Source organism: Lissotriton helveticus, chromosome 11 (assembly GCF_964261635.1).
Source record: "Lissotriton helveticus chromosome 11, aLisHel1.1, whole genome shotgun sequence".
NCBI classification, from domain to species: domain Eukaryota; kingdom Metazoa; phylum Chordata; class Amphibia; order Caudata; family Salamandridae; genus Lissotriton; species Lissotriton helveticus.
This window is the reverse complement of record NC_136072.1, coordinates 169,029,047-169,055,120: the sequence shown is the minus strand read 5'-3', so window position 1 is coordinate 169,055,120 and position 26,074 is coordinate 169,029,047. Positions and strand designations below refer to the sequence as shown.

The window sequence follows — 26,074 nt, the reverse complement described above, 5'->3', positions numbered from 1 at the left end:
CGCAATTACAAATTACACCGAATTTTGCACTCTAGCGTTAACTTTCAACGGAATCATTTACAAGATGTAACCGGGGTTGGCAGTGGTGCGCACCAGTCCGGTTTTACCAGTATTCTGTAGCTTGTGTCTGTTCTTAATTTCCTGTCTCATCAATTAGGCAAGTGCATTTTAGCAGAAGCGGGTGTAATCGGGGGCCGAAGGGTAGATGCCTCTGCAGGCAACCCGGTAATGTGCTTGTTCCGGGTCCAGCAGCCGCTCACAGGGCAGAGCGACCGCCTCGGCCAATTCAGCTCGGATCCAGGTCTTGAGAGCTCTGCTGTGAGCGGCAGGCAAGGGGTGGAGTGGCGTGCGTGTGGGAGGTGGCAGAGGGGTAGGTGGAAGCAGGAAACACTGAGGCTTCTCGAGGAGCAGCAGGCCTCGGGCTGTGCTGGACCATGGCTGCGGTTGCTGATACACAGCTGATGCGGAACATTTGGCTTATTGGTAAGGACACTTGGCGCCCCTCCGGAGCAGCGTGAGCAGATAGTTCCCTGGTGAAGTTTGGGTCTTGGCACTGTGTGCGTGTTATCTGGAAACACGGTCTGCATTTTGATAGCATTGTTTGTTTATGGTGACAATCTTGTGTTCTCGTCAAATTGATGACCTTACGGTCCACCTCACACCGCCCCATTGGGTGTTGCCCCTCATTTTCTCTGAGCATAACTGTCACAGTGGAGCATTTTGTCACACTAGATGTAGACTTTTAGTTTATCTGCCTACACATTAGTATACATGCCAGCATTTTGAAACGAAATAGAGCGAGATTTTGAAAAAAAGTCAAGGAACTGAATTTTTCCCATTAATAGAAGTAGAAGCAAATGCTATTTAGGGGCGAGACTGATGTGGTGTCCTGTGCTCACTGTGCCACTGGATTCAGGCTAGCCTGGCTGATGAGAGGCGATACTCAAAAACTGGTTTCCAGTCCAGGGAGGACCTGGCCCTACAGTTAGGACTGGACTGGACTGTTCCCATGAAGAGCAGGGTCAAGACGGTTTTGCATATGACTGGGTCCGAACTGGGGTGGTGTAGTGAGCAAAAAAAAACAATGGATTAAACCCAAATCTGTGACTGGCAGTGAATGACAGTCGGAGGGCCTGGCTCGCAAACAAGAAACTGCAGGGTGCAATAAAAAAATTCAGGAGTGGTGTCAAAATTGGGGAAGGTTGGCCTCAGTCGAAGAGCCAGCGGTATTGGTGGAATCTGATCTTGGAGGCATTTAGGGCCACGTGGAAACTCATGACTCTCAAATAGCTGACATAATGTCGAAAATTGAGAACTCTGAGAACTGCCAATGGGAGATTAACCTAAGATTCCATGGCTTGGCAGAACGGGTAGAGGGCAGTGATATTAGGGTCTGCATATTGGATCTTCTCAAAGGTGCCTTACCTCAATTAGTTTCATGCAACTGGGATTCGGAAGTGCAAAGTGTACATCGTTTTCCCCTGATGCTCGAGAAAAAGGCACAGCCAGCAGAGGACACTGCCAGTTGCCCTAGAGTGGTTCTTGTGTACTTTGTAAACTTCTTATTAAGGCAGGCAATATTCAAGAAGGCCATTTTGATTCCAGGTGCAGTTTCAATGGTCAGTCGTTTTTTGTATGCCCAGATTTCTTGCCATGTTACGGTTGATCGGAGATAGAGATTAAGACAGCTCATTAATCCATTTCAAGCTATTGGAGCAGAAGCCTTTTTGATTAACCCCACCTGCCTGAAGATTAACTTTAAGGAAAAATAAGATTTTTTGTATTTTAATTCAAGGCCAAAGAGTTGTTGACTGAACTTTCTCTGGGTGTTTAGGGAATGTATTGCCTGGCGTTGCAACCCTTTCTATAGAGTATGAGTGACACATTCTGTTGAATATTGGTATTGTAAGGGATGGGGGCTTTGGATCTCCCCCAACCATAACGCTTTGAGCCTTCTCTTATTATTCATTAATCAGCTTTTGCACACATGAGGAAAGTTAAAATCACTATACTAGGTTTTTGTAAAAAAAAAATCTTTTCTTCTTGGGGGAGGGGACTTTCTCACCACCTCGTGTTGTTTACTTTTCTGCTGTCTTTTTTCCTCTCCTTTTTCAATGGGCATCTGTTTAGTAGAGCTGGAGGGAGGGGCTGGCGTGTCTGCCTGGGAGCCATTGTTCAGACCATGGGTGGTCTGATTGCTTCGCAGGGTTGGGTTGGGCATGGGGTGGCGGATGAGGGTGCTGGGAGGCAGCAATGAGGGGGTAGGTTCAGAGGGGGGCCGGAGTGGGCATGGGGTGGGGGTTTTTCCTTCAGGGTGATTGGGGGTGGGGAGCACGACACAGCAGGAGAACCAACTTTCCAGGAAAGGTTTTCTGATCAGGAAAGGCTGGAAAGTATGATTCAGAGAAGACAGATGGCTGATTTAGTGGTTTGAAATCCTAATTGGTGAGCTTGTTATGATGTGACTTCTGGCTGAGTTGCGCATTACTTCAATTATCTGTGGCCTGAATGATGTGTCTAAAAGACAGAAAGTGGCAGAAGAGTTAAAGATCTTGTGGACCGATATTTGCTGTCTCCAAGGGACACACGTAGAGGGGGCTGGGAAGAAAATACTGGAGTCACTCGAATTCTCAGTAATAACATGTACTACACAAGGCACTAGAACCCAAAGAATTGTGATATTGGCCCATAAGGATATCTGTGGTTTTAAGCTAAGCTTTGCTGATAAACTTGGCAGGTGGGTAATTACGGAATGTAATAACAGAGGCTTTACAGTTTGTTCTGTATACTTGCCAGTTTTAAATGATTCCACCATTTTAGATTTCATAGCTATTGAGTTAGCATTGTGGCCAGCCCCAGGTATAGTTTGTTGGGATCTGAATTTTTTTTTTTCACAGAGTTTAATATAGCGCAAACTTGACCCGAATCGGGTATCAGAGCGCTTTACATAGCACCAGTTGCATTACATGAGGACACATTCATTTTTGTTAGGCACAGGGAGATTAAGGGATTTGCCCAGAATCACAGGATGTTCAGCGTCATTGCCGAGACTCGAACCCAGTTCCCCAGATTCGAGGTCGACCGCCCGAGCCGTTAGGCCATCTCCTCTCCCCTTGGGCCGACTGTCTCCCTTATGGGGAAACCGGCAATTTTTCTGACCCGAAAACCAAAATCATTTAGGGCCATGTGCAACTTGATGAGGGATCCGGGATTGGTGGATGCTTGGGACAAAATAAAAGCCCCAAATCTTGGTTATACCTACTTCTTGGCACCCCATCGGATGTTAGCTCGGTTGGACTTCTTCCTGATATACTCTATTTTACTTCAGGGCTGTCAACTCGAAATATACCCTTGTGTTATGTCCAAGCATATTCCTTTTGGTAATTGAGTTTCCGTTTGCCGGCCTTGGTAGAATCACAATGAATTGGTCTTTTGAGAGAGGCCTGCTTATGGATGAGGACTATGTTGCACATATGAGTACCTGGATCCCCAAATTCTTTTGTTTTAACAGAGGGAATGCCCAAATTCGTGTAGTCTGGGACGCTTTTAAAGCTGTTGTAAGTGGGGAGATTAGTTTCCCCCTAGAATTTAACAGGGGTTTTTTTTCTCTCCTTCGGGCTGTGGGGGGGGGGGTGGAGTTAATTTTGCAGATACCAAGGACACAGTCTTCCCCAGATTCTTGGTTGACTGCTAACATTGTAGTTTTTTTTTAAATAATAGGAATCCCTGGGGTGACTCTGGGTCCTTTTGGCCAATCACTCTTATTAATAGCGACATTCAGTTATATTAAAAAATTCTCACCACATGATCAAGTCGGATCATTGTCAGGGTTGTCTTTGCCAGACAGCATGGCTTTATCCCAGGGGGAGGTACGATGGATCATATCCGTCTAGTCGTTGCTTTGTAAGATGCGACAACCGTATCCAGGGATCCCATGGCATTAGCCCTGGTGGATGCAGAGAAGCATTCAACGGGGTATCCTGTGATTTTCTGTGGACAGTTATGGGGTGGTTTGGCATTGGGTTAGGTACATCAAGGCAGTTCGGGCAGTGTACCGTAAACATGTAGCTCAGGCCTGCAGATTGAGAGGTCAATCAGACCAGATACGTATTGAGAGACAGGGATGTTCTCCCCTATTATTTGCATTATATATTGACCCCTCCATCATGAAACTTGAAGCTCACACTGCAATTGGGCTTTTGCACCAGCACGAGTGCGACACCAGAGTTCGCACTTATGCTGATGACATTGCTTCATCCAGATCAGATGTTACAACAGCAATGTTAGCAGTAGAAGAAGAGGCACTGGTTTTTGGCAGAATCTCTGCATACTCTCTCAACCTAAATAAGACACAACTGGTAGCAACAGTCTTATACATTTGCATGATGCATGTATTGTTGATCAAGCAGCTTATCTGGGGTGTTAAAATATGTATTAAATGAATTCGTGCACAAGCAAATTTGCAAAAAAATGTTCAACGTTGTGGCGTGCAACTTGAGGTATCACTCTCTAGACCATACAGTGTGAACCGAACATCAGTATATGGCATCCTTGAACCTCAAGGGCGACCCTCAAGGCACTGCAAAACTGCGCGCGAGCGCTTAAATCATTGGAAACCAAATGTTCTTGGATAGTTTGCAAAGCTTTTCTTCAGCTTTATTTTCCAAAATTGTATTTTTTAATGTTCAGATCATAAAAACGTTTTTAATTCATCAAGGAAGTTAATCCACGCAGTATTCAAACAAGTTCCCAATGCATTTCGTGCGTCTATCGCACTTCATCAGGGGAATCTGAAAATGAAAATAACTTGTGGTTAGGATGCATATCCCCGTCACTCCATTTAGCAACATGTAAAATTCATGCAGCCTCAAACGAAAACTCTATCACAGCTTGACATTGTCAAATTAAAGTAATCCATAGTACCATAAAACAGGATAATTCAGTTACATAGGAAAATTCCATAAAACAAGAAAAATGCTAATGAACTAACTCGAGTACATCTTGTACTGTCTTTTAACTGGTAGTAAACATTGCTGCATAGTCATAAATTAGTGTTTGTAGATTACATGCAAGAATATCCAATTAGAACTAACAATGCAAGTATTTCGAACTGAAGACGAATTTAAACAACTGATGTGTGTTCGTGATACTGATGAAATGCTGATAGTGAAATACCTCCGTATTTCACTATCAGCATTTCATCAGTATCACGAACACACATCAGTTGTTTAAATTCGTCTTCAGTTCGAAATACTTGCATTGTTAGTTCTAATTGGATATTCTTGCATGTAATCTACAAACACTAATTTATGACTATGCAGCAATGTTTACTACCAGTTAAAAGACAGTACAAGATGTACTCGAGTTAGTTCATTAGCATTTTCCTTGTTTTATGGAATTTTCTGTCTTTTAACTGGTAGTAAACATTGCTGCATAGTCATAAATTAGTGTTTGTAGATTACATGCAAGAATATCCAATTAGAACTAACAATGCAAGTATTTCGAACTGAAGACGAATTTAAACAACTGATGTGTGTTCGTGATACTGATGAAATGCTGATAGTGAAATACCTCCGTATTTCACTATCAGCATTTCATCAGTATCACGAACACACATCAGTTGTTTAAATTCGTCTTCAGTTCGAAATACTTGCATTGTTAGTTCTAATTGGATATTCTTGCATGTAATCTACAAACACTAATTTATGACTATGCAGCAATGTTTACTACCAGTTAAAAGACAGTACAAGATGTACTCGAGTTAGTTCATTAGCATTTTCCTTGTTTTATGGAATTTTCCTATGTAACTGAATTATCCTGTTTTATGGTACTATGGATTACTTTAATTTGACAATGTCAAGCTGTGATAGTTTTCGTTTGAGGCTGCATGAATTTTACATGTTGCTAAATGGAGTGACGGGGATATGCATCCTAACCACAAGTTATTTTCATTTTCAGATTCCCCTGATGAAGTGCGCTAGACGCACGAAATGCATTGGGAACTTGTTTGAATACTGCGTGGATTAACTTCCTTGATGAATTAAAAACGTTTATATGATGTAAACATTAAAAAATACAATTTTGGAAAATAAAGCTGAAGAAAAGCTTTGCAAACTATCCAAGAACATTTGGTTTCCAATGATTTAAGCGCTCGCGCGCAGTTTTGCAGTGCCTTGAGGGTCGCCCTTGAGGTTCAAGGACGCCATATACTGGTGTTAAAATATGTGCAGAGGTGGATCAGATAGTGGAGGCCAATCTTGCTTCAGTCATTCAGAAAGCAAAATTTGACCGCTGAAGAATGGACAATTTACACTTGTAAATCGTAGGCCGATGCAATGTGATTAAGATGATTTTTTTTTGCCGAAGGTTTTATTTATATATATTTTTTTTAGGACCATCCCCTTGAGTGTGAGCCCTTTTGCTTCCATATTCTGGATACAATGGTTTATAGATTTATCTGGTCATATGCAAAAACCAGAAGAGCAATTAAATGAATGACTTTTCCCAGGGACGGGTTTGGGCTGTCCCAAGTTTTAAACCATGCTAATGGGGCGCTGCGCTACAGTATATGCACTCCCTTTTAGGTGGAATTACACAGTGCTATGGTGATGGAGATTATGTGCCCTCTATTCATGAGTTACTAATTGGAGAAGAAGTTGGATGAGTTTAAGGTTCACCAAACCCAGCTATTATAATAAGGTACGTTTTAAGACCCTCTGTGCTGTGCTCAAGGTCTGGCGGATCTTGACGAAAAAAATGGGCCTGGGCAGATTTTACTTCTGTACCATTGCTGAGAAATTCTCTGCTCCCAGGAATGTTTCAGAATGCATACATGCTTAGATGGGAGGGGTGGGGGCTCATGAGACTATTTTAATTTTTTCCTCTTGTTCTGTCTTGTTCGGAAACCTAATTGATGGGCGGATGTTCTGGGTGCTAACTATGATTTGGTTTCTTTCTTTCGTTTCAGTAAGAAATCCCAAAAATGGGATGAAATGAACATTCTTGCAACATATCATCCATCAGATAAAGACTATGGCTTAATGAAGATAGATGAACCCAGCACACCATACCACAGGTAGTTAAAATATATATATTTATCATATTCCTGAATTGACCAATAACTAATCGTATAATTGTTTTATATCTGACCTAAGAAGCTCTAGAACAGTGATATGCTTGCATGTCTTGCATTAGGGATAGATGGATATAGGGGATAGAAATTGCTTGATGCAAACAATTACTATTTTGTAAACAAAGATGTGAAAGATCTATAAATTGAACTGACAATGAAAAGGCAAGTGTGAAAACCTCATCGCAAAAAAGGAATTAAATGACTCATTAACAACATTAGAATTTTTGATGAATAGAAAAGGCCACGATTGTCTATTTCCAATATATCTTGGATAGATACAGTGAATCGACTGGTGATGTTCATGACTGATCAAATCGCAACAGCAGAGATTTGTGCAGCATTGGAGGAGTTACTCAAAAGTGCCACCAACAAACCAGAGGACCTAGAGAACTGCTCCCGGAGAGAAAACCTACGGCTCGGGAGCCTTAGTGATGAAGTCCAGGACGCTAACCTCAAACATTGTGTGATCGGAATGTTATCTTCTCTACTGGGCAACGACCATCTAGAGGTGCGGTTTGACGGGGTGCTCAGAGTTGGCCCCAAGACACAAACACTACAACAGAGACCACAAGATGTGCTCATCAAATTCCACTACTTCTTTGAAAAAGAAAACTCTCTGCAAGAAGCCAGAAAAGTTGGTGAGATGAGGTTCCAAGATTACTCTTGCACTGTCTTCCAGGAGGTTGCCCAGTTCACACTACTATGAAAGGCAGCATTTTGGTCTATAACCACATGTATTTCTTATAGTGTGTTTACGTTGGTGTTTGGATTTGTTCTGGCGGTAGGTACTAACACGAGATCCACTACAGCCACTTTGCTTGACCAACCACTAGCCCTGTAGCATGTGACATTTGCTGCCTCAAATACGACAATGTTACAGATAATTTCGTTTAACACCTGGCGACTAAACTCCCCCAATTGTTAAGGTGCCATCTGGCAAAAACCAGATATTCTATGCCTCCAGGAAACCCACCTCCTATGCAAAGACCAAGGGAAATTAAAGCACAGGGCATACCCCACGAGTTACCACTCTTTGGCTAACACTAAAAGAGGAGTGGCCATATATATGAGGCGTAATCTTCCAATGTCCGTCTCACAAGTACACACAGACTAAGACAGCAAATGTCTTCTGATAGATCACCCTTTCACGTTAAGCATCATTTACGCACCTTATACAGCTCAGGACACTTTCCTGATCAATCTACTGGAGAGACTGGCAGAAGCGGCACAGGGGTTACACATCCTGACTGGGGACCTTAATCTGGTGTGGGACCCATACCCAGATAGGAGACATGATTCCCAGGAAGGAGCCTCCTCTAAGAATGTAAAAAAGGAATATCAGGGCTGGGCTTGCAGGATGCCTGGCGAGAACTAAACCAGGCACATACATCCAACATGCTTTATACATATGTTGTGCAAATGTGCTTGTTGTTTTTGTACATATGGCAACCTAGCTATCTATAACACACAAACAATGGCAGCCTGATCAAAATCTCGGCCCAAGGCAAGGATGCCTTTTGTTATAAATAAACATCAGTTTCCGGGTGTTAGCAGAGGAGCGACTTGCTGTCATGGCGAGGTCTCTACATCTTGATGCTTCGGCCCGGCAGCCTGCTGATATCTCTACGAGGGGTGTCCAGGTCTTACCACGATGGGGACCTACATTCTTCCCATTCAGGTAACAGGGGTTGGATCATCCAGTACAGGGATTCTCGGCAGAACATATACACATGCTCTAGACACTGAGGTTAGGGAACACATAGTAGGAGTACGCCAGATTTGTATATTGTTTTATACAATTGCATATATACTTTTTTTAGCACAATGGTGGAACTTTTTATTCTGTTCCCTGTCCTAGTACTTCTAATAACTTTCATTTGCTGCTGTCTGTTGATCATTGCAACACATATATTTTATACAAGAATCAGATTGGCTCAATAAATATGGAACACATCCCACTGTGTATTCCTTATATATTTCTCTGAGATGAAGAGAGCATAAGTGACTGAGCATAAGGGTTATAGATCTGTTACTACGATTCCTGGTGGATCCGGTTTGCCATGTTCAGTGGTTGCCAGAACCATTTGGTACCCACCCAGGTTTAGAGGTACTTATGGTGGCACTGTGAGCTAGCTGGGCTGCAGGACAACATATCCTGAAGGGGTGCATGGAATCAGCCTGGCACCATCCCAACGGTTATGCTGTCCATATACGCACAGCTCTTACTGTAGGGTTGAACGTACAAGACAATACATTTTACTCCAATGTCCATCACACTCATTCGTGTATAGATTATACACTAGTGAGTAGCTCCCTTACTTCAGTATTGGAACTTTCATAGATTCACATGCCTGAATCATTCCCTGTCGTCGAGATGGGAGTTCCCGGTATATAAAAAAGCACTGCTTAGATAAATAGCAAACTGAAAAGAGGCCTCGGCCCATTTCCATTTTGCAACCTATAACTCTTGTTATGTAATAGAGACCAAAATTGTCTCTAAACCAATCAGAACCTCTCACCCTCTAGAACACTCCTGAGAGAACCTTTCGCCCCTCAGTTTTTCTTCTGCACGTTGTGCTAGGGAGTCTCCTTTGAGCTCTGCTCAAAATCTTTTCTTTCTACTTGAGCGTGGGAACTTTGTTCTGTGGATTTCATCTGAATTTGTAATCTTTATTGCTGCCTACTAGTTCATTCTTCTAAGAATGTCTGGTAAAGAGAAAAAGGCTTTATTTCGAGCCTGTGCCACCTGTTCCAAGAAGAGGCTCTACACTGATGACCCTCATGCTGATTGTATTTACTGTCTTTATCCGGACCATCAAGCTAAAGACTGTAAGGTATGTTGTACCTTTTCAAGTAAAACCTTGAGGGGTCGTGAACGGCGCCTTTTGATATGGCTTCAAAAGTTAAAGGCCAGAAAGAAGGTTATTACCAGTGATAGTAATGAGGCATCCTCTTCTGCATATAGAAGATCTCAGAAAAGAAGGAAATCTCCTCATGCTCATTCCTCAGAGGAACGTCCTGAGAAGGCCCTCGGAAAGACCACTCAAAGATCTTCTGGGCACAGTCCCTCAAAACCTCCTCAAGCTTGAGAAAAGGAGAGTAAGGGACATGCTTCGAGGGAAAAGCCAAATAAAAAGACCAATTCTGAGCTGTCAAAATCACCCCCTCAAGTCAAAGCAAGCCTTCAGCAAGCCTTCATCAATGTCTCCTGAGGTCAAATCAGCGAAAACCGCATCATCAACGGGATTGTCGACAAAGACATCTTCGTCGTCGACAACGAAGATTGAAGTAAAGCTCATTTCGAAGAAGCCTTTACTGCCTGTTACGGTTGGCTCTTCGGCGCCGATAGCATCGACAGCGTCGACTTCATCATCGATGACCGTTTTGACGGGATCGTCGCCAACGGTATCATCAACGGCCACGACGACGGTAACTATGTTGTCGACGGATAAGACATTGTGGTTGGTGTCAACGGCTGCATCGACGACGAGGGGAAAAAATTCCAGAAAAGTTGGACATTACCAGGAAGAGGAGGATTATGTCAGGAATCACCTCACCAAGCAAGAATACACCTCTTGTGCCATCACACCTGCTAGAAGAACAGGTTTCAGAGGAGCAGGAGGAGGAGGAGGAGGAGGAGGAGGATGAAGGCCCCTTAGGCTACACGAATAGCCTCTCACAATTGCATTTAAAGTGCCAGGAGAATGACTTTGAGGAGGGATATGGAGAGTATCATTATCCTCCTCAACAACATTATCGCCGGGGCTACCTGGAAGAGATGGTTGGCATGCCGTCTTCCTTAATGATGGATCTGCAGTTTATGCTGGTGGGCTACTTAAAGAGGTTTTCACCAACACAGGCCTCTCAAGAAGTAGTGTTAGCGGATCTGCGCCCATGCTCCATTCCTACTACTCCAGTTAGAAGCAGGGAGTTACTGCCAGAGCCCTTTCCTAGATCCCACAGCCAATGCTTCGACGGGATCCAGTCACCACGGATGATGACCAAGAGGAGGGAGAGATAACGGACCCTGTCAAGGAATGGGATGATTACCTTATTCCATCGCCTTCTTCTCCCTCTCCAGTGCCTATTGATTCTCAACCGAAGGACATCGGCGGATTCCATAATCTGATTGAAAGAGCTGAGAAGAGGTTCGAACTTCCGATGTCAACTGCCCAAACGGAGTGTTTCTTGTATGATTTCAAGAAGCCATACCGGAAATCCGTTCGTGCTATTCCGATCGTTAGCCATGTTTTGGAAGAAGGCCTGAAGGTCATGAAGGCACCGGCAACAGTCACCCCAGTGCTCGCCAGACTGGAGAAAAAATATAAAGCTCCTTTAGACACTCCAGCTGGTTTAGTGGGCTGTCCCAAACCGGACTCTTTTATATCCCAAGCGGCAAAACAGAAATAAAAAAATCAGTCCGCTCCTATTACAACTCCTCCCGACAGAGAGGGTAGGCGCTTGGATAATGCAGGAAAAAGGTTTTCTTGGGAACCATGTGGATGATGCGCTACAAAGTATCAAGAAGGATACAGGTACCGCAAAGGCCCTAAGAACACTACAGTACCGGAAGGTGCCCTTTCCACGGGCTAGGGGTAGAGGCCAAGCATCATATAGAGGAGGATACGAACAGGGCAGATGCCCCTCTTACTCAACATCTTCTCAGCCAATCCATCAACAGTATGGTCAACGACAGGCAGGGGGCTATACAAAATCTGCCCCTACCGGAAGAGGAGGACGTCAAGGAAAGGACAATTCCAGAAGACAATGACAACCTTCAGGATACAGCTACATATATCCCCCTCCCTCCACAAGTTCCCCATGGTGGAAGAATTGCTTCTCATCTTCATCATTGGCAAAACATAACTACGGACCGATAGGTCCTCAATATAATACAATTCGGACATACTCTAAAATTCCTCAACTCCCCCCTTGTACTCCTCCGACACGTCAAGAGGTCAAGCATCTACATCCGATGCACCTGGAGATTCGGGCAATGCTTCGAAAGGGAGCAACAGAACCGGTGCCGATCTCCCAGAGCTTAAGGGGATTTTATTCCTGTTTTTTCTTAGTCCGAAAGAATATTCTCCAATGGCGTCCTATTCTGGACCTGAGATATCTGAATACTTATCTCAAGAAGCAATCTTTCCGGATGGTTTCCCTTAAAGACATTCTGCTACTCTTAAACCCAGGCGATCATATAACCACCTTAGACCTGCAGGATGCATATTTCCACATCCCCATTCATCCTTCCCACAGGCAGTATTTTCTTTTTGTGGTAGCCGGAGACCATTACCAGTTCAAAGTACTGCCATTCGGCCTCAAATCAGCCCAAGAATTATTACGAAATGTCTAGCTCCAGTGGCGGATTTGCTAAGTAAACAAAGAAACCAGGTGTTTCCGTACCTGGACGACTGGTTAGTCAAAGCGCCTTCACGAGCATCGGCTCAGTCGTCGACAGCGGCATGCGTGGAATTGTTTGCCAAGTTGAATCTGCCTGAATACGGAGAAGTCATCCCTTCAACCTGCAAGGAACATAATGTTCTTGGGGGCGATTCTGGACACCACAGTAAACAAGGTGTTTCCCTCCATGGAGAGACAACTGCGGCTAATCTCTGTTTCCCAGACATTTGCAAAAAGAAAGTGTCTTTCAGAAAGCCGTTACAAGCCACTACTAGGAACGATGTCCTCTTGCATCCCTCTCGTTCCTTTCTGCCGATTGAAAATGCGTCCAATACAGGAACATCTGGATCAGCAATGGCGTCCAACAGAGGGATCCTTCGACGACATTGTGAAGATCACACCAGCCAGGGTTCAAGCAGTAGCATGGTGGATCCAAAAAACAAAACATTTCAGTGGATCTTTCCTTCCTTACCGAGCCAGCTCCGCTGGTGATTACCACCAATGCATCCCTGGAAAGGTGGGGACATTTTTTTCAAGACCTCCAGGGCAGCGGTCATTGGAAATTACAGTAGCAACAACTTCACATCAATATGCTAGAATTCAGAGCAGTGGGATTAGCATTGCTGGCTTTCCTGCCGAGAATACAAGGATCTCCTGTACTAATCAGGACAGACAACACAACAGCAATGCATTATCTCAACGAACAGGGAGGTACAAGATCACTCTCCCTGTCAGGAAGCCTAAAAAATATGGAAATGAGCTGTTCAACACGGAATATCCCTAAAAGTGGAACATCTTCCAGGGGATCAGAATATCAAAGCGGACACTCTGAGCAGGCACAAATCAACCTGCCACGAGTGGGAGATCAACCAGGATATCCTAGAAAGCATCTTCTTAAGATGAGGAGAACCAACAGTGGACCTCTTCGCGACCGCTCAGAACAAAAAATGCCAGTTCTTCGCAAGCTGGCTTCACCAAAGGGGATCTCGGGGGAAGGCGTTTTTGATGGCATGGTCAGGTGTCTTTGCCTACGCCTTTCCTCCGATGCCACGCGTTCTTACAAAGATCAAGAAGGAGCCATGCAAAATAATTCTGATAGCCTTTTGGTGGCCCAGACAACACTGGTTCACGGAGCTTCTTCTACTGTCTGAGTTTCACCCGATTCGCCTTCAACCGATACCTTCGCTCTTGACGATGTCCCCAGGACAAGTACTTCATCCAGATCCGAAATCACTACGCTTAGCGGCTTGGCTCCTGAACAATCAGAATTTCAACATTTAGATATTTCATCGGAATGCAGAGAAATATTACCTAAGGCCAGAGCAGAGAGTACAAACAGAACATCTAGGATGAAATGGATAAGGTTGTTTATGGTGCCAAGAGTTTAAGATTCATCCTTTGAAGTCGGCAGCTCATGAAATTATCCATATATTCTGCTTTTGGCAAAATCTGGTTTAGCCCATGCTTCTATTTAAGTGCATCTCGCCGCTATGTCATAGTACAGAAGAACTTCCTCAGGACCATCGTTGTGGTCAGAAAGAATGATCAAACAGTTCATGAAAAGATTATTCCGAACCTTTCCTCCGATAAAACCTCCACCACCTCTCTGGCAGTTGAACATTGTACTATCTCAATTAAATTCACAGGGCGGATCTAAAATTTCGATCGTGGAAAGTAGCTCTTCTCATAGCACTCACTTCGGCCAGGAAAGTTGGGGAGATACAGGCTCTCACTATACAGGAACCTTTCTTGCAGTTTAAAGAGGACCGGTTTGTACTCAGAACTAATCCAAAATTCATACCAAAAGTGGCAATTCATTTGAATGAGCCGCTGATTCTTAAGAGATTTTTTTCCTCAACCGGCAACGGCGGCGGAAAAAGCTCTCCACTCACTAGATGTCCAGCTCTGTCTCAAGTTCTATTTGCAAAAAACAAGAAATTTCAGCAAGTCTTCACAACCGTTTATATTTTTTAGTGCACCCAGGAAGGGTTTTCCTTTATCCAAAAGGGGAATTGCCCGATGGATTTCCAGTGCAATACAGTATTGTCATCAGGCAGCTGGGAAGCCGTTGAATGCACAAGTTCGTGCTCATTCTACGAGAGCAGTGTCCACCTCCACTGCTTTTTTTGCTGGAGTACCTATCCAGGATATCTGCTGGGCGGCTACCTGGAAGAGTACGTACATCTTCACCAGACATTACTGCCTGGATGCGGCTGCTGAGAAGGAAGTGGCAGTGGGACAAGCAGTACTGAGAAACCTTGTCCATTGACGGTGAGCCCTCTTTACCACCCCTCCTTCCTCTATTTGTTACATATGCACATTTTATTGTTATGTTCTATGATATCTGTAATTTTGAAAGATTCAGTATATATGTATATAATGTGCAGTTTTTCAGTATATATATGATACCTGGGGTCAGGTCTTATGCACGAAAAATGTGCTGTGTTTTGCTGCTCGCTATTCTGATTCAGGCATGTGAATCTATGAAAGCTCCAATACTGGAGTAAGAATACAAGTTACTTACCCGTAACTGTAGTTCTCCAGTATTAGGGGTGTCTTTCATAGATTCACATGCTTGAATATTCCCCGTCGTCGAAGTGGGAGTCCCACGGTACATAAAAATAGCAATATTGCTAATATAACATAAATGATAATATCATAGAATAATAATAATAGAGATAATACACTGTAAAACCTCTAAATGGTAACTTCCATAGGAAGACATTACAAGAGAAAAAACTCATTTGTAACATATCAGTGTCATTATGTTGGTCCAAACTGCAGCCAATCAGGCTCAAGCACCCTCTAGAACCTTCTCCTCAGAAGCTCAAGCCCTCAGATTTTCTACCGCACGTCGTGTGAAGGGAGTCTCCCTGAGCTCTGCTCAGTTTTTTTCTTCAAACTTTGTCTTTTCAACTTATTTCTTCCAGAATGTCAAGTAAGAAGTCTTTGTTTAGAGCTTGCTCTTCATGTGGGAAACTACGGTTGTTTGAGAAGGACCCCCACCAAAAGTGTATTTACTGCCTGTACCCTGACCACAAGGTGGATGAATGTAAATTCTGTAGAGCTCTTCCTTCTAAGACTCTCAGAGACAGGGAAGGTCGTCTTCTTATATGGTTGAAGCGCCTCCAAGATAAAGAAGATGTTCTGTCAGACGCAGTAAGTCTTCAGTCAGGCTGTTCCACTGTCCCTTCCAAGCGTGGGAGTGCTCAGGACTTACCTTCTCCTTTTCTACAGAAGAAGAAAAAGCTGGCTTTACCTGTGGCACAATCTTCAGGTCCTATGACTTCTGTGTCAACGCCCACGAGACCTGGCTCTCAGGCGTCTTGTCCAGGCTCTATCAGTATTCTGACAGTCTTGACTCCCAGGTCGTCGACGGGCTCGTCGACGACCGTTCCGTCCACAAGATTGGCTTTGCTGTCTTCGTCGACGACCTCTGTGACGACGACGTCTGCTTCCTCGTCGTCGACGATGGTGATGTCGACGTCCTCAACGTCGACGAGAGCTCCTACGATTCCGTCGACGATCCCTATTGTCTCGTCGGCGACGAAGTTGCCGTCGACGAAGAAATCCTCTTCGACGTCGAAGGATTCATCGTCGACGAAGGTCCCGTCGACGTCAGCCTCTCCGTCGACCACCTCGTCGACGTCGGCTTCGTCGACGAAGAAAGCAACGGTTCCGACGACGAGATCCCCGTCGACGTCGGGTGCTCCGTCGACCAGCTCCTCGACGACGGCGTCGTCGTCGAAGAAGGCGACGCCGGTTCCATCGACGCCGGTTCCATCGACGAAGGTACCGTCGACGAAGGTACCGTCGACGAAGGTACCGTCGACGACGATGCCGTCGACTAAAGTATCGTCGACGAAGATACCGTCGACGAAGACACCGTCGACGAGGCTGACGTCTCCGCAGATCCCAGCAAAGAAGTCTCCGTCGACGCACGTTTCGTTGACGACGATACCGTCGACGGCGAATCCCTCAGTGGGCCCTACCTCGTCGACGATGGCGATTTCCTCAGCGGCATGTTCAGATTCCTTCTCAGGATTGGGTTCTTTTGCCACCATGCCTCTGGTACCACTGCCTTCCTTGACCTCTGGCAGGGATTCTTCTCTGCAGTTGCCACCTCCTGATCTCCAATTACCCTCACCTTTGATGGCTACTGATCACGAGACTGGGTCTATGGGGGACGATGTTAACGATGAAGCTCACAGTCCATCGGAGTTAATCATAAAATGTCAAGACTCCAGTTCTGACCAAGAGGAGGTGGAGGAAGTGGTCCAACCGGATGACCAATTTGTCCAGTTTCCTATGGCATCTTTCCCAGTTTCTTTGTTTTCAAACCTCCAGCATATGCTGGATGACTACAATCGAAGGTTTCCGCCTACCCCTCAAGGTACTCCAAGCCACGCTCCTGCGGAGGACTCCGGCCCTGCCACCCATCCGCAGTCTTTGGAGCAGCCTGTTTTGACAGAGCTTCCCCGCCCTAACCCCCCTCTTATTCCGCAACCTGGTGCGCACGGGGTGGATGAGTCGGACAGTGAAGAGGGGGAATTACACCAGGATACTGACGATGAGCAGGATCCAGATGTGGCGGAATACGACGACTATAGGATACAGACACCTTCTCCGCAACAGCCAGAGGCAGGTGATTCGCCTTCCATTGATACAGCAAGCTTCCATGTGCTGATGAATAAAGCGGCGGACCGCTTTAAATTGCCGAGAGAACAGCGGCAAGAAGATTGCTTTCTCTACGATTTCAAGAACAAACCGTACAAACAAATTCACACCATACCAATCATAGAATTTGTATGGAAAGAAGGGATGAGGATTATGCACTCTCCTAACTCCTTGCCGGCACAAGTCCCTCGCCTGGAAAAGAAGTACAAGGCTCCGGCTGGTTCACCTGCTTGTTTGCTGTCACATCCCAAACCAGACTCGGTGGTCACACAGGCGGCACAGCGACGATCCCGTAATCCGGCAACTCCTCTCACTACTCCACCTGATAGAGAGGGTCGACGTTTGGACGCCATTGGGAAGAAATTTTCCACCATGTCCTCTACGTCTGTACGCGCTGCAAATGCATTGGCCATTCTAGGTCGTTTCGACAGGCAAATGTGGTCTGATATTTCCGCATTCGTTTCACTAATACCGGAAGCGTCCAGAGCGGAAGCCCAACAAGTTCTCCAGGATGGCATGAGGGCGTCAGAGGAAATGATTGACTGTGCGATTGATGTGGCGAGTACGGGATTTCGCATCCTCGCCAGTGCTGCGGCCCTCCGCCGCCAGGGCTGGCTTAAATCCACTTCTTTCCGGCAAGAGGTCCAGTCGAAGATACTCGACATGCCCTATGACGGTGAATCTCTTTTTGGCGCGCACATTGACGAGGCGCTTGAGTCAATTAAAAAGGACACCGATACAGCAAAATCGCTAGTCTCCTTACAATTTAAGAAGCAGCCCTTTCATGGCGCCCGTGGAAGAGGTTCGTCTTCCACAACTTTTCGAGGAGGACACACTCAGTACCGCCAATTCAACCAAGGCAATCAACGTTACTCCTCCCAACAGTCTACTCGCCAAAATCAGTCAAGACCCTATAAAGGAAAACCTACTTATAGGGGTGCCAACAACAAACGCCAGTGACTCTCATGTCACACAAGGAGTTGGAGGGAGAATCTCGCAGTTTTATTCCCAATGGTCTCTGATAACATCGGACCAATGGGTATTGGACATTGTTCGCAAGGGTCATGCCTTGGAGTTCACAGAGATTCCTCCTCATTCTCCGCCATCAGGCCCGCCACCTCCCCATTTTCTAGAATTGCAACATCAAGTTCGTCTTCTCATACTAAAAGGTGCAGTCGAAGTGGTTCCTATATCACAACAAGGGACAGGTTTCTACTCACGTTTTTTCCTCATTGCCAAGAAGACGGGAGAGTGGCGGCCTATACTGGATTTGAGGGCGCTCAATTTCTTTCTGAAACAGCAGTCTTTCCGCATGCTCACATTGTCAGAAGTCTTGCGGCTTCTCTGCAGCGGAGATTTCCTGTCCACGATAGATCTGCAAGACGCCTATTTTCATGTGCCGATTCTTCAACAGCATCGCCAATTTCTAAGGTTCAAGGTAGGCACTGTCCATTACCAATTCAAGGTGCTGCCTTTTGGCCTGCGCTCGGCGCCTCGTGTTTTCACGAAGGTCCTGGCCCCAGTCATGGCTTATCTACGTCTTCAAGGAGTGCAGATTTTTCCTTATCTGGACGATTGCCTCCTGAAATCTCCGTCTCCTCTACAGCTGGCTCACGACACAAGTCTCTGCCTACAGACTTTCGAGTCACTGGGGTTGACCATCAACGTGGACAAGTCACATTTAACACCATCACAAAGGAGAAACTTCCTGGGTGCCATTCTCGACACGGAATTATCAAAAGCCTTCGTTTCCCAAGAACGACAGGTGAAGATAGTACGTCTGGTCACCCTCATCCGTTCAAAACAGTCAGTTTCTGTCCGCATGTTGAAGTCCTTTCTAGGGATGGCGTCGTCCTGCATCGCTCTACTCCCGAACTGCAGGCTCCGCACTCGCCCTATTCAGGAGGAACTAGACCTGCAATGGCGCCAAGTGTCAGGATCCTTCAACGATCTAGTGAGAGTCTCGTCTCGCATGAAAGACAGTCTCCTTTGGTGGAGAGAACCATCCAACCTAAACGAAGGAGTTTCCTTTCTGGCCCTTCCTCCGGATCTAACACTGACCACAGATGCATCCATGGAGGGTTGGGGAGCTCATCTCCTAGACCTTTCAATCAAAGGAAAGTGGACACCGTCACAACGAACATGGCATATCAACAGATTGGAGCTGCTGGCGATCTTCCTTGCTCTCAGATCTTTTCTGCCTGTAGTGCAAGGAGAGTCCGTGCTGGTTCAAACGGACAACACAACCAGCATGCACTACATGAACAAACAGGGCGGCACAAGATCTCAGCCCTTGTCTCGGCTAGCTCAGAAGATCAGGAACTGGGCTCTTCGTCATCGAATCTCCCTGACGGCGGTCCATCTGCCGGGGGTTTCAAACATCCTAGCGGATTCGTTGAGCAGGTCCACATCATCGACCCACGAGTGGGAGCTTCATCAACAAACTCTGGACATGGTGTTCCGCCGTTGGGGTCGTCCCCTGATGGACCTTTTTGCCACTCCACTGAATCGGAAGTGCCCCGCCTTTGCGAGCTGGCATCCTCATCCGGGGTCCAGCGGCAACGCCCTTCTCATGGACTGGAGCGGCCTGTTCGCCTATGCATTTCCTCCCATTCCATTGGTGCCGAGGACATTGTGGAAGATGCGCAGGCAACCCTGCCACTTGATACTGATCGCACCTCGTTGGCCCAGACAGGCTTGGTTCTCAGAACTTCTTCTGTTGTCCCAATGCACGCCCATTCGTCTACATCCACGTCCAGATCTTCTGTCCATGGACGAGGGCCAAGTCTGCCATCCAGACCCGACCACTCTTCAGTTATGGGCATGGAACCTGAATACCTCGAATTCGCGAATTTAGAGATGCCCCAGGAATGCAGAGAGATTCTGGCTTCTGCTAGAGCTTCCTCAACTGTTCAAACGTACAAACTAAAGTGGAAACGGTTTTGCCATTGGTGCGCAGAAGCAAATGTCCATCCACTCACTTCTGCCCCGGAACAGCTGTTGCCTTTCTTTCTAAGCCTTGCTCAGTCTGGCCTCTCTCATGCCACCTTGAGGGTCTTTCTGGCAGCTATTTCACGTTTCAGACATGATGGCTCAACCTCTCTCTGCTCATCCAGAATTATCCGACAATTCTTTAAAGGTCTCTTCAGGAAGTTTCCTCCTATCAGACGCCCGCCTCCGGCATGGCAGCTCAACGTGGTATTGTCACAGCTCATGAAGCCTCCTTTTGAGCCAATCCACAGAGCAGACAACAAGTTTCTTACCTGGAAGGTCGTTTTGCTTTTGGCCCTAACATCTTCTCGCCGTGTGAGCGATCTTCATGCTTTCACAATCAAGCCTCCTTATTTGCAATTCAAAGCAGATGGAGTATCTCTTCGTACCAATCCCTCTTTTTTGCCAAAAGTGCCTACAGATTTCCATCTGAACGAACCTGTCTTCTTGAAGACTTTCTTCCCGAATCCACAGTCACCGGCAGAACAACGCCTTCATTCCTTAGACATCAGCCGTTGTCTAAAGTTTTACATTTCAAGAACTGCCCCTTTCCGCAAATCAGATCAACTTTTTGTAGCATATGGAAGAATGCGAAGGGGACATTCAGTGACAAAACAAACACTTGCAAGATGGCTCTCAGCAGCCATATCCTACTGTCATCAACAAGCTGGCAAGCCTTTACAGTGTCCTGTGAAGGCACATTCGACGAGAGTGATGGCGTCTTCCACCGCCTTGTTTGCCGGAGTGCCTCTACACCAGATTTGCCGGGCGGCAACGTGGTCGAATAGGCACACCTTTACCAGACATTACTGTTTGGATTCTATCAACGAGGCGGATACCGCAGTGGGGCAAGCAGTGCTTCGCCATCTCTTTAAATAAGGTGAGCCTCTGTTCCCTCCTCCTTTTTCTTCTGTGATTGCTATATGCTTTTAAGCTATGTGTTTACTTCTTGTGAAGATGCTTGCAATCCCAGTGCTAAGGAGTTACTGCTATCTATTCTATTCAAGCATGTGAATCTATGAAAGACACCCCTAATACTGGAGAAGAACTATTGTTACTTACCTGTAAACAGGTGGTTCTCCAGTATTGGTGTCTTTCATAGATTCACATGCGACCCACCCTTCCTCCCCTCAGAGGCTCTCTTCTCCTCATACGCTATTATTACTAGTGCTACGAAAATCTGAGGGCTTGAGCTTCTGAGGAGAAGGTTCTAGAGGGTGCTTGAGCCTGATTGGCTGCAGTTTGGACCAACATAATGACACTGATATGTTACAAATGAGTTTTTTCTCTTGTAATGTCTTCCTATGGAAGTTACCATTTAGAGGTTTTACAGTGTATTATCTCTATTATTATTATTCTATGATATTATCATTTATGTTATATTAGCAATATTGCTATTTTTATGTACCGTGGGACTCCCACTTCGACGACGGGGAATATTCAAGCATGTGAATCTATGAAAGACACCAATACTGGAGAACCACCTGTTTACAGGCAAGTAACAATAGTTCTTCTCCAGTATTGGAAGCTTTCATAGATTCACATGCAACCCAACCTCCTCCCCTGACAGACTCACCATTGGATTTTGGCACAAAAGATATCTGTGGCACAAGTGCTAGAAAATCTGATGGGCAAAAGGTTCTCTCAGGAGTGTTCTAGAGGGTGAGAGGTTCTGATTGGTTTAGAGACCATTTTGTTCTCTTTTACATAACAAGAGTTATGGGTTGCAAAATGGAAATGGGCCTAGGCCTCTTTTCAGTTTATTTATCTAAGCATTGCTTTTTTATATACCGGGGACTCCCATCTTGACGATGGGGAATTATTCAGGCATGTGAATCTATGAAGTGTTTTTTATAAACAAGGGGACCCCATAAAGTTATAAACCACTCAGTGAGTGATGCCCTTGCGAATTCACTACGAACACCAAAATATTTGAGTATGGTAGTTGTAAGCACACCCTTAACATTTTTTGAATTGCAGTTTGTGAAAAAGTTATTTACAGTATTGAGTGTCCCTGCAAATTGCTCTACATCGGACAGACGACTCAACAGATAAAAACAAGAATATCACAACACAGGAGCAGGATCCGCTGTAAGGTAACAACGGCTCCTTTGGTTGAACACTTCCTCGAGCTGGGACACTCTGAAAATGACCTGAAGTGGCAGGTTATTGACAAACTTGTGCCAAATGCAAGAGGTGGGAATCAACAGACAATTCTGAACCGGCTGGAATGCAAATGGATTTTTTATTGCAAAACTATTGAGAGAGGACTCAATTCACTTGATGAATGGAATATGTGCACTTGAACTACACCAAGTGACGTTTCACTGTGAAACCCTTGATGAAAGTACTCCTTTCGTTTATCATTTTGAACATGTGCACCTGTAAACCTTTATAAAAGCGGCACACTAATGTTCGTCTCAACAAAATGTATATTACAATGTTTGCATAATTCTGTGCTTAATATTTTGCAAAAATGGTTAGGAACTGCGCTCCAATCCCTATGCATGAACGCCCATTAAAATTGCACCGCCAATTAATACTTAAAAAATTGTCCGTCAAAAACAACCCATTAGTATTTTAAAACTGACCGTCAATAGTACCCCATACAAGATTTAAAACGGACAGCCAGCGCTTTAAACAGTCCCGCGCATGTGTCACTGTAAAACACTGACGTTCCTGCGCACGCGCCTGCGAGACGATACCGCGCATGCGCTGCATTGACACACTACTGTGCCTGCGCGCGCAACCCCTTGAACACGCTATTAATGGAGGTTTTGGCGTTTCCTGAGTTGTGAGCAGCTGACAGCGAGGCATTCGGACCCCCTTTCTGCTACGCCTACACGCCGGGATTAAGTAAGTGCACCCCCGACATGGAAGTCCCGCTAGCATTTTGGGAACCTTTAATTTAATTTTCATCCCCGTGTACTGACAACTTGCCCTTGTAGTTCCAGGCTGCAATAATCACTGCCATAGCGACGAACGCGCCAGCGGCACCCCTTTGATTGCCATTATCTCCGACCCCCTCCCCTGCTACGCCTACACGCCGGGATTAAGTAAGTGTATTCCTAACACAGAGGTCTCGTCAGCATTTTTTCAGTCATTTAAATTTTCAATGCGCACTGACAAATTGTCCTTGTAGTTCCAGGCCTCAGTATTCATTGCCATAGCGACGAACGCGCTTAGGAAACTCCCTAGGCTGCCATTACTTTTAACTATCCAAGTAAGTTTACTCGCTTCCTTTCCGCCCTCCGACTGTAGCGCTGTTAAATAGTATCCCTAATGTTTTAACCGTTAATTTTTACCCTTTATTTCGAAAGTTCGAGTAGGACCCTCGTCCAAATTAACAAAGGCTGAGCGCTACTTGGATCGTCCCATTGAGAGACCTTGTTTGTTATATCAATGTAAGTTTTCTCTTGTGAAAATTCATTAATAAAAATGGTTGTCTATAATTCTGAACAACCACTGACAATTAATGAATACTTTTAAATTGCATAACTCTCAAAACGAGGCTATAAGTACCTTATAACCATGCTTCTTAGCCATCCTTGACCCAATCCTGCGGCAAAAACTGTAACCTGGTAGCAAATGGTTGTTGCCACTTTCTCTGCACTGTTTCTTAAACTAATTTGTATTGCCCGCAGATACTGTTTGGAGATTGACAATCAACTCAGTTACGTCATCAAAATAGATCTTCCTTGCCTTATAACGCATTGGCAAGGTAATGAAAAGAACTCAGTCATTTAATTGATTATTAAACTAGTGCATGACCCTACAAATGGTCTTACCCCCTTTTGGCAAACTATGCGCTGCACACCATAGGTGAGGTAACCACTCGTCCCCTCTATACTTTGATTAAACGCGCATGTGAAGTCTATGAAGATGTGCATGCTAATTCTTTCTCCCTGGGAGCTCATAATTTATGTAAGTTTAAAAAATATATGTAGGAAAACATGGTTTAATTAATATCCATAATCTTGCAGTTTCAGGAGGCTCATCAGTCCTGATGATGATCTAAAGTCATATAGATCGAAACGCCGTCGACCTACCCAACGAATTTCACTCGTCTCATTGTATATAATTGTTGTGTTTTTAACCTTGTTGATGTTGTGTGACAGTCCGTTCACTTTGATCACTTATGTCACGTCCTGCACCATATTACTCACTTGAGCACCTGAAATACAGTATAAAGATTTGTGTATATATGTATATAAAAGAAAAAGAGAAAGAGAAAATAAAGATTCCTACCTATACCTACATTTTTCGCTCCCTAGCGTTTATTAAATACTCGCTATCTTTACCTCTCCCTTTTTAGGACCTTGCTAGGCCTACCTTGAACCATTGTTTCTTAAAAAGCAAGTGTGAATCTATGAAAGCTTCCAATACTGGAGAACAACAGTTACAGGTAAGTAACTTGTTTTCTTGTGGGGCGGACCTACTTGGCGGAGTTTGGAAACATATCAGTCTCTGATCACACACCTGTCCTGTTCTTGCTTGACCTGGGAGTAAGGAACCGTATGGGGAAGTGGAGGCTACCCCCATTCCTGCCCAGTGACACGGTCAGCAGAGATGAAATAGGACAACTCCTAACTGAATACTTGGAACATAATGGCGGTGGGGATGTATCAATCATTGATGTCTGGCATGCATTTAAAACAAATATACGAGGGTGCTTTATAGCAGTCACAGCTGAGAGCGCGCCAGACTCTGCAAATTAGAGGCGCGAAAGCTCGGACAGTATATTAGGGACTTGGAGGAAGTGTGGCGACATCAGCCCTAATTGTTTTACGGCCAAATTTGATTAAATATTTTCCCTCAACTTGTGCCTAAAGCTCACATTCCTCTTCAATTACTGCTCTGCAGAGGGGATGGTATCCCTAACCATGAGCGAAGCAGTGGTAGAACTACTACCTAAGCCCACAAGGATGTAAGGCGATGTGCCTCCCACCGACCTGTAGCCCTTTTGGATATTGGTACAAAACTATACACAAAAATCCTTGCTACTCTGCTCAGTGAAGTGTTTCACACTCTGGTACACCCAGACTAGAGTAGATTCATCCCTGGATGCCAATCTCCTGAAAGCACCCGAGCGCTCATAGTCCTAATGGAAAACACCTCTCTTAAGAAAATTCCTGCGGCGCTACTATCACTGAACGCAGAGAAGGCTTTTGATTGGGTGGATAGGCACTTCCTCTACCTCGCACTCCTGAAGATGGGGTTTGGACTTTAATTCCTCTGCGATATTTACGAGTAAAGGCCAACTGTAGCTAGAGTTGTACTAAATGGCCATCTCTCGAGTCCTTTCCAGCTGTCAAGGGACATGAGGCAAGGATGTCTACAATTTCTGCTCTTATTTGCGCTATTCATGAAACCCCTGGCTTGCCATATTCGCCAGGAAACAAAGCTGATGGGGATCACATTTGGATCCAGAAAATGTCAAATCTGTCTGTACACCGATGATGTACTCTTAGCTTTGGGCGCCCTCAATACCTCTCTTGCAACCGTGGTGGCTCTGCTTCAAACCTTTAAGAGCGCCTCCAGTTCTAAAGTTAACTAAAACAAATTGGAGATTCTCAATCTCGCATCAAAATGATCTCGGATGTGTATGAAGCTACGACCTCCAAAACCTCCCAGCAATGCAAAGAAGCTTATGAGGTCCCTGACTCTGAAAGACTACACTACGCACAGATCTGACACTGGGTAACTCACCATACTATGTAAGGGGTTGCCCCCAGAAGTAAGATCCCTTTTGATTTCCAATTCCCTATATTGATTGGTACTCTGGCACAATTTTGACACTGTACAAACTCCTAATAGCACATGAGACCCCACAGACATGGCAGCAAAATAAGAATGGGAACGGGCCCTGGG

The 26,074-nt window shown here is 45.1% G+C and overlaps 1 protein-coding gene across 1 annotated transcript in view; it reads left to right on the top strand.

Moving 5' to 3' along the window:
* PPP1R2 (protein phosphatase 1 regulatory inhibitor subunit 2) overlaps positions 1 to 26,074 on the top strand; it is a 132,738-nt gene that overhangs the window by 55,059 nt on the left and 51,605 nt on the right. The window contains 1 exon segment of the mRNA XM_078666378.1: positions 6,968 to 7,075. Within this exon segment, the coding sequence (XP_078522504.1) occupies positions 6,968 to 7,075 (108 nt within the window).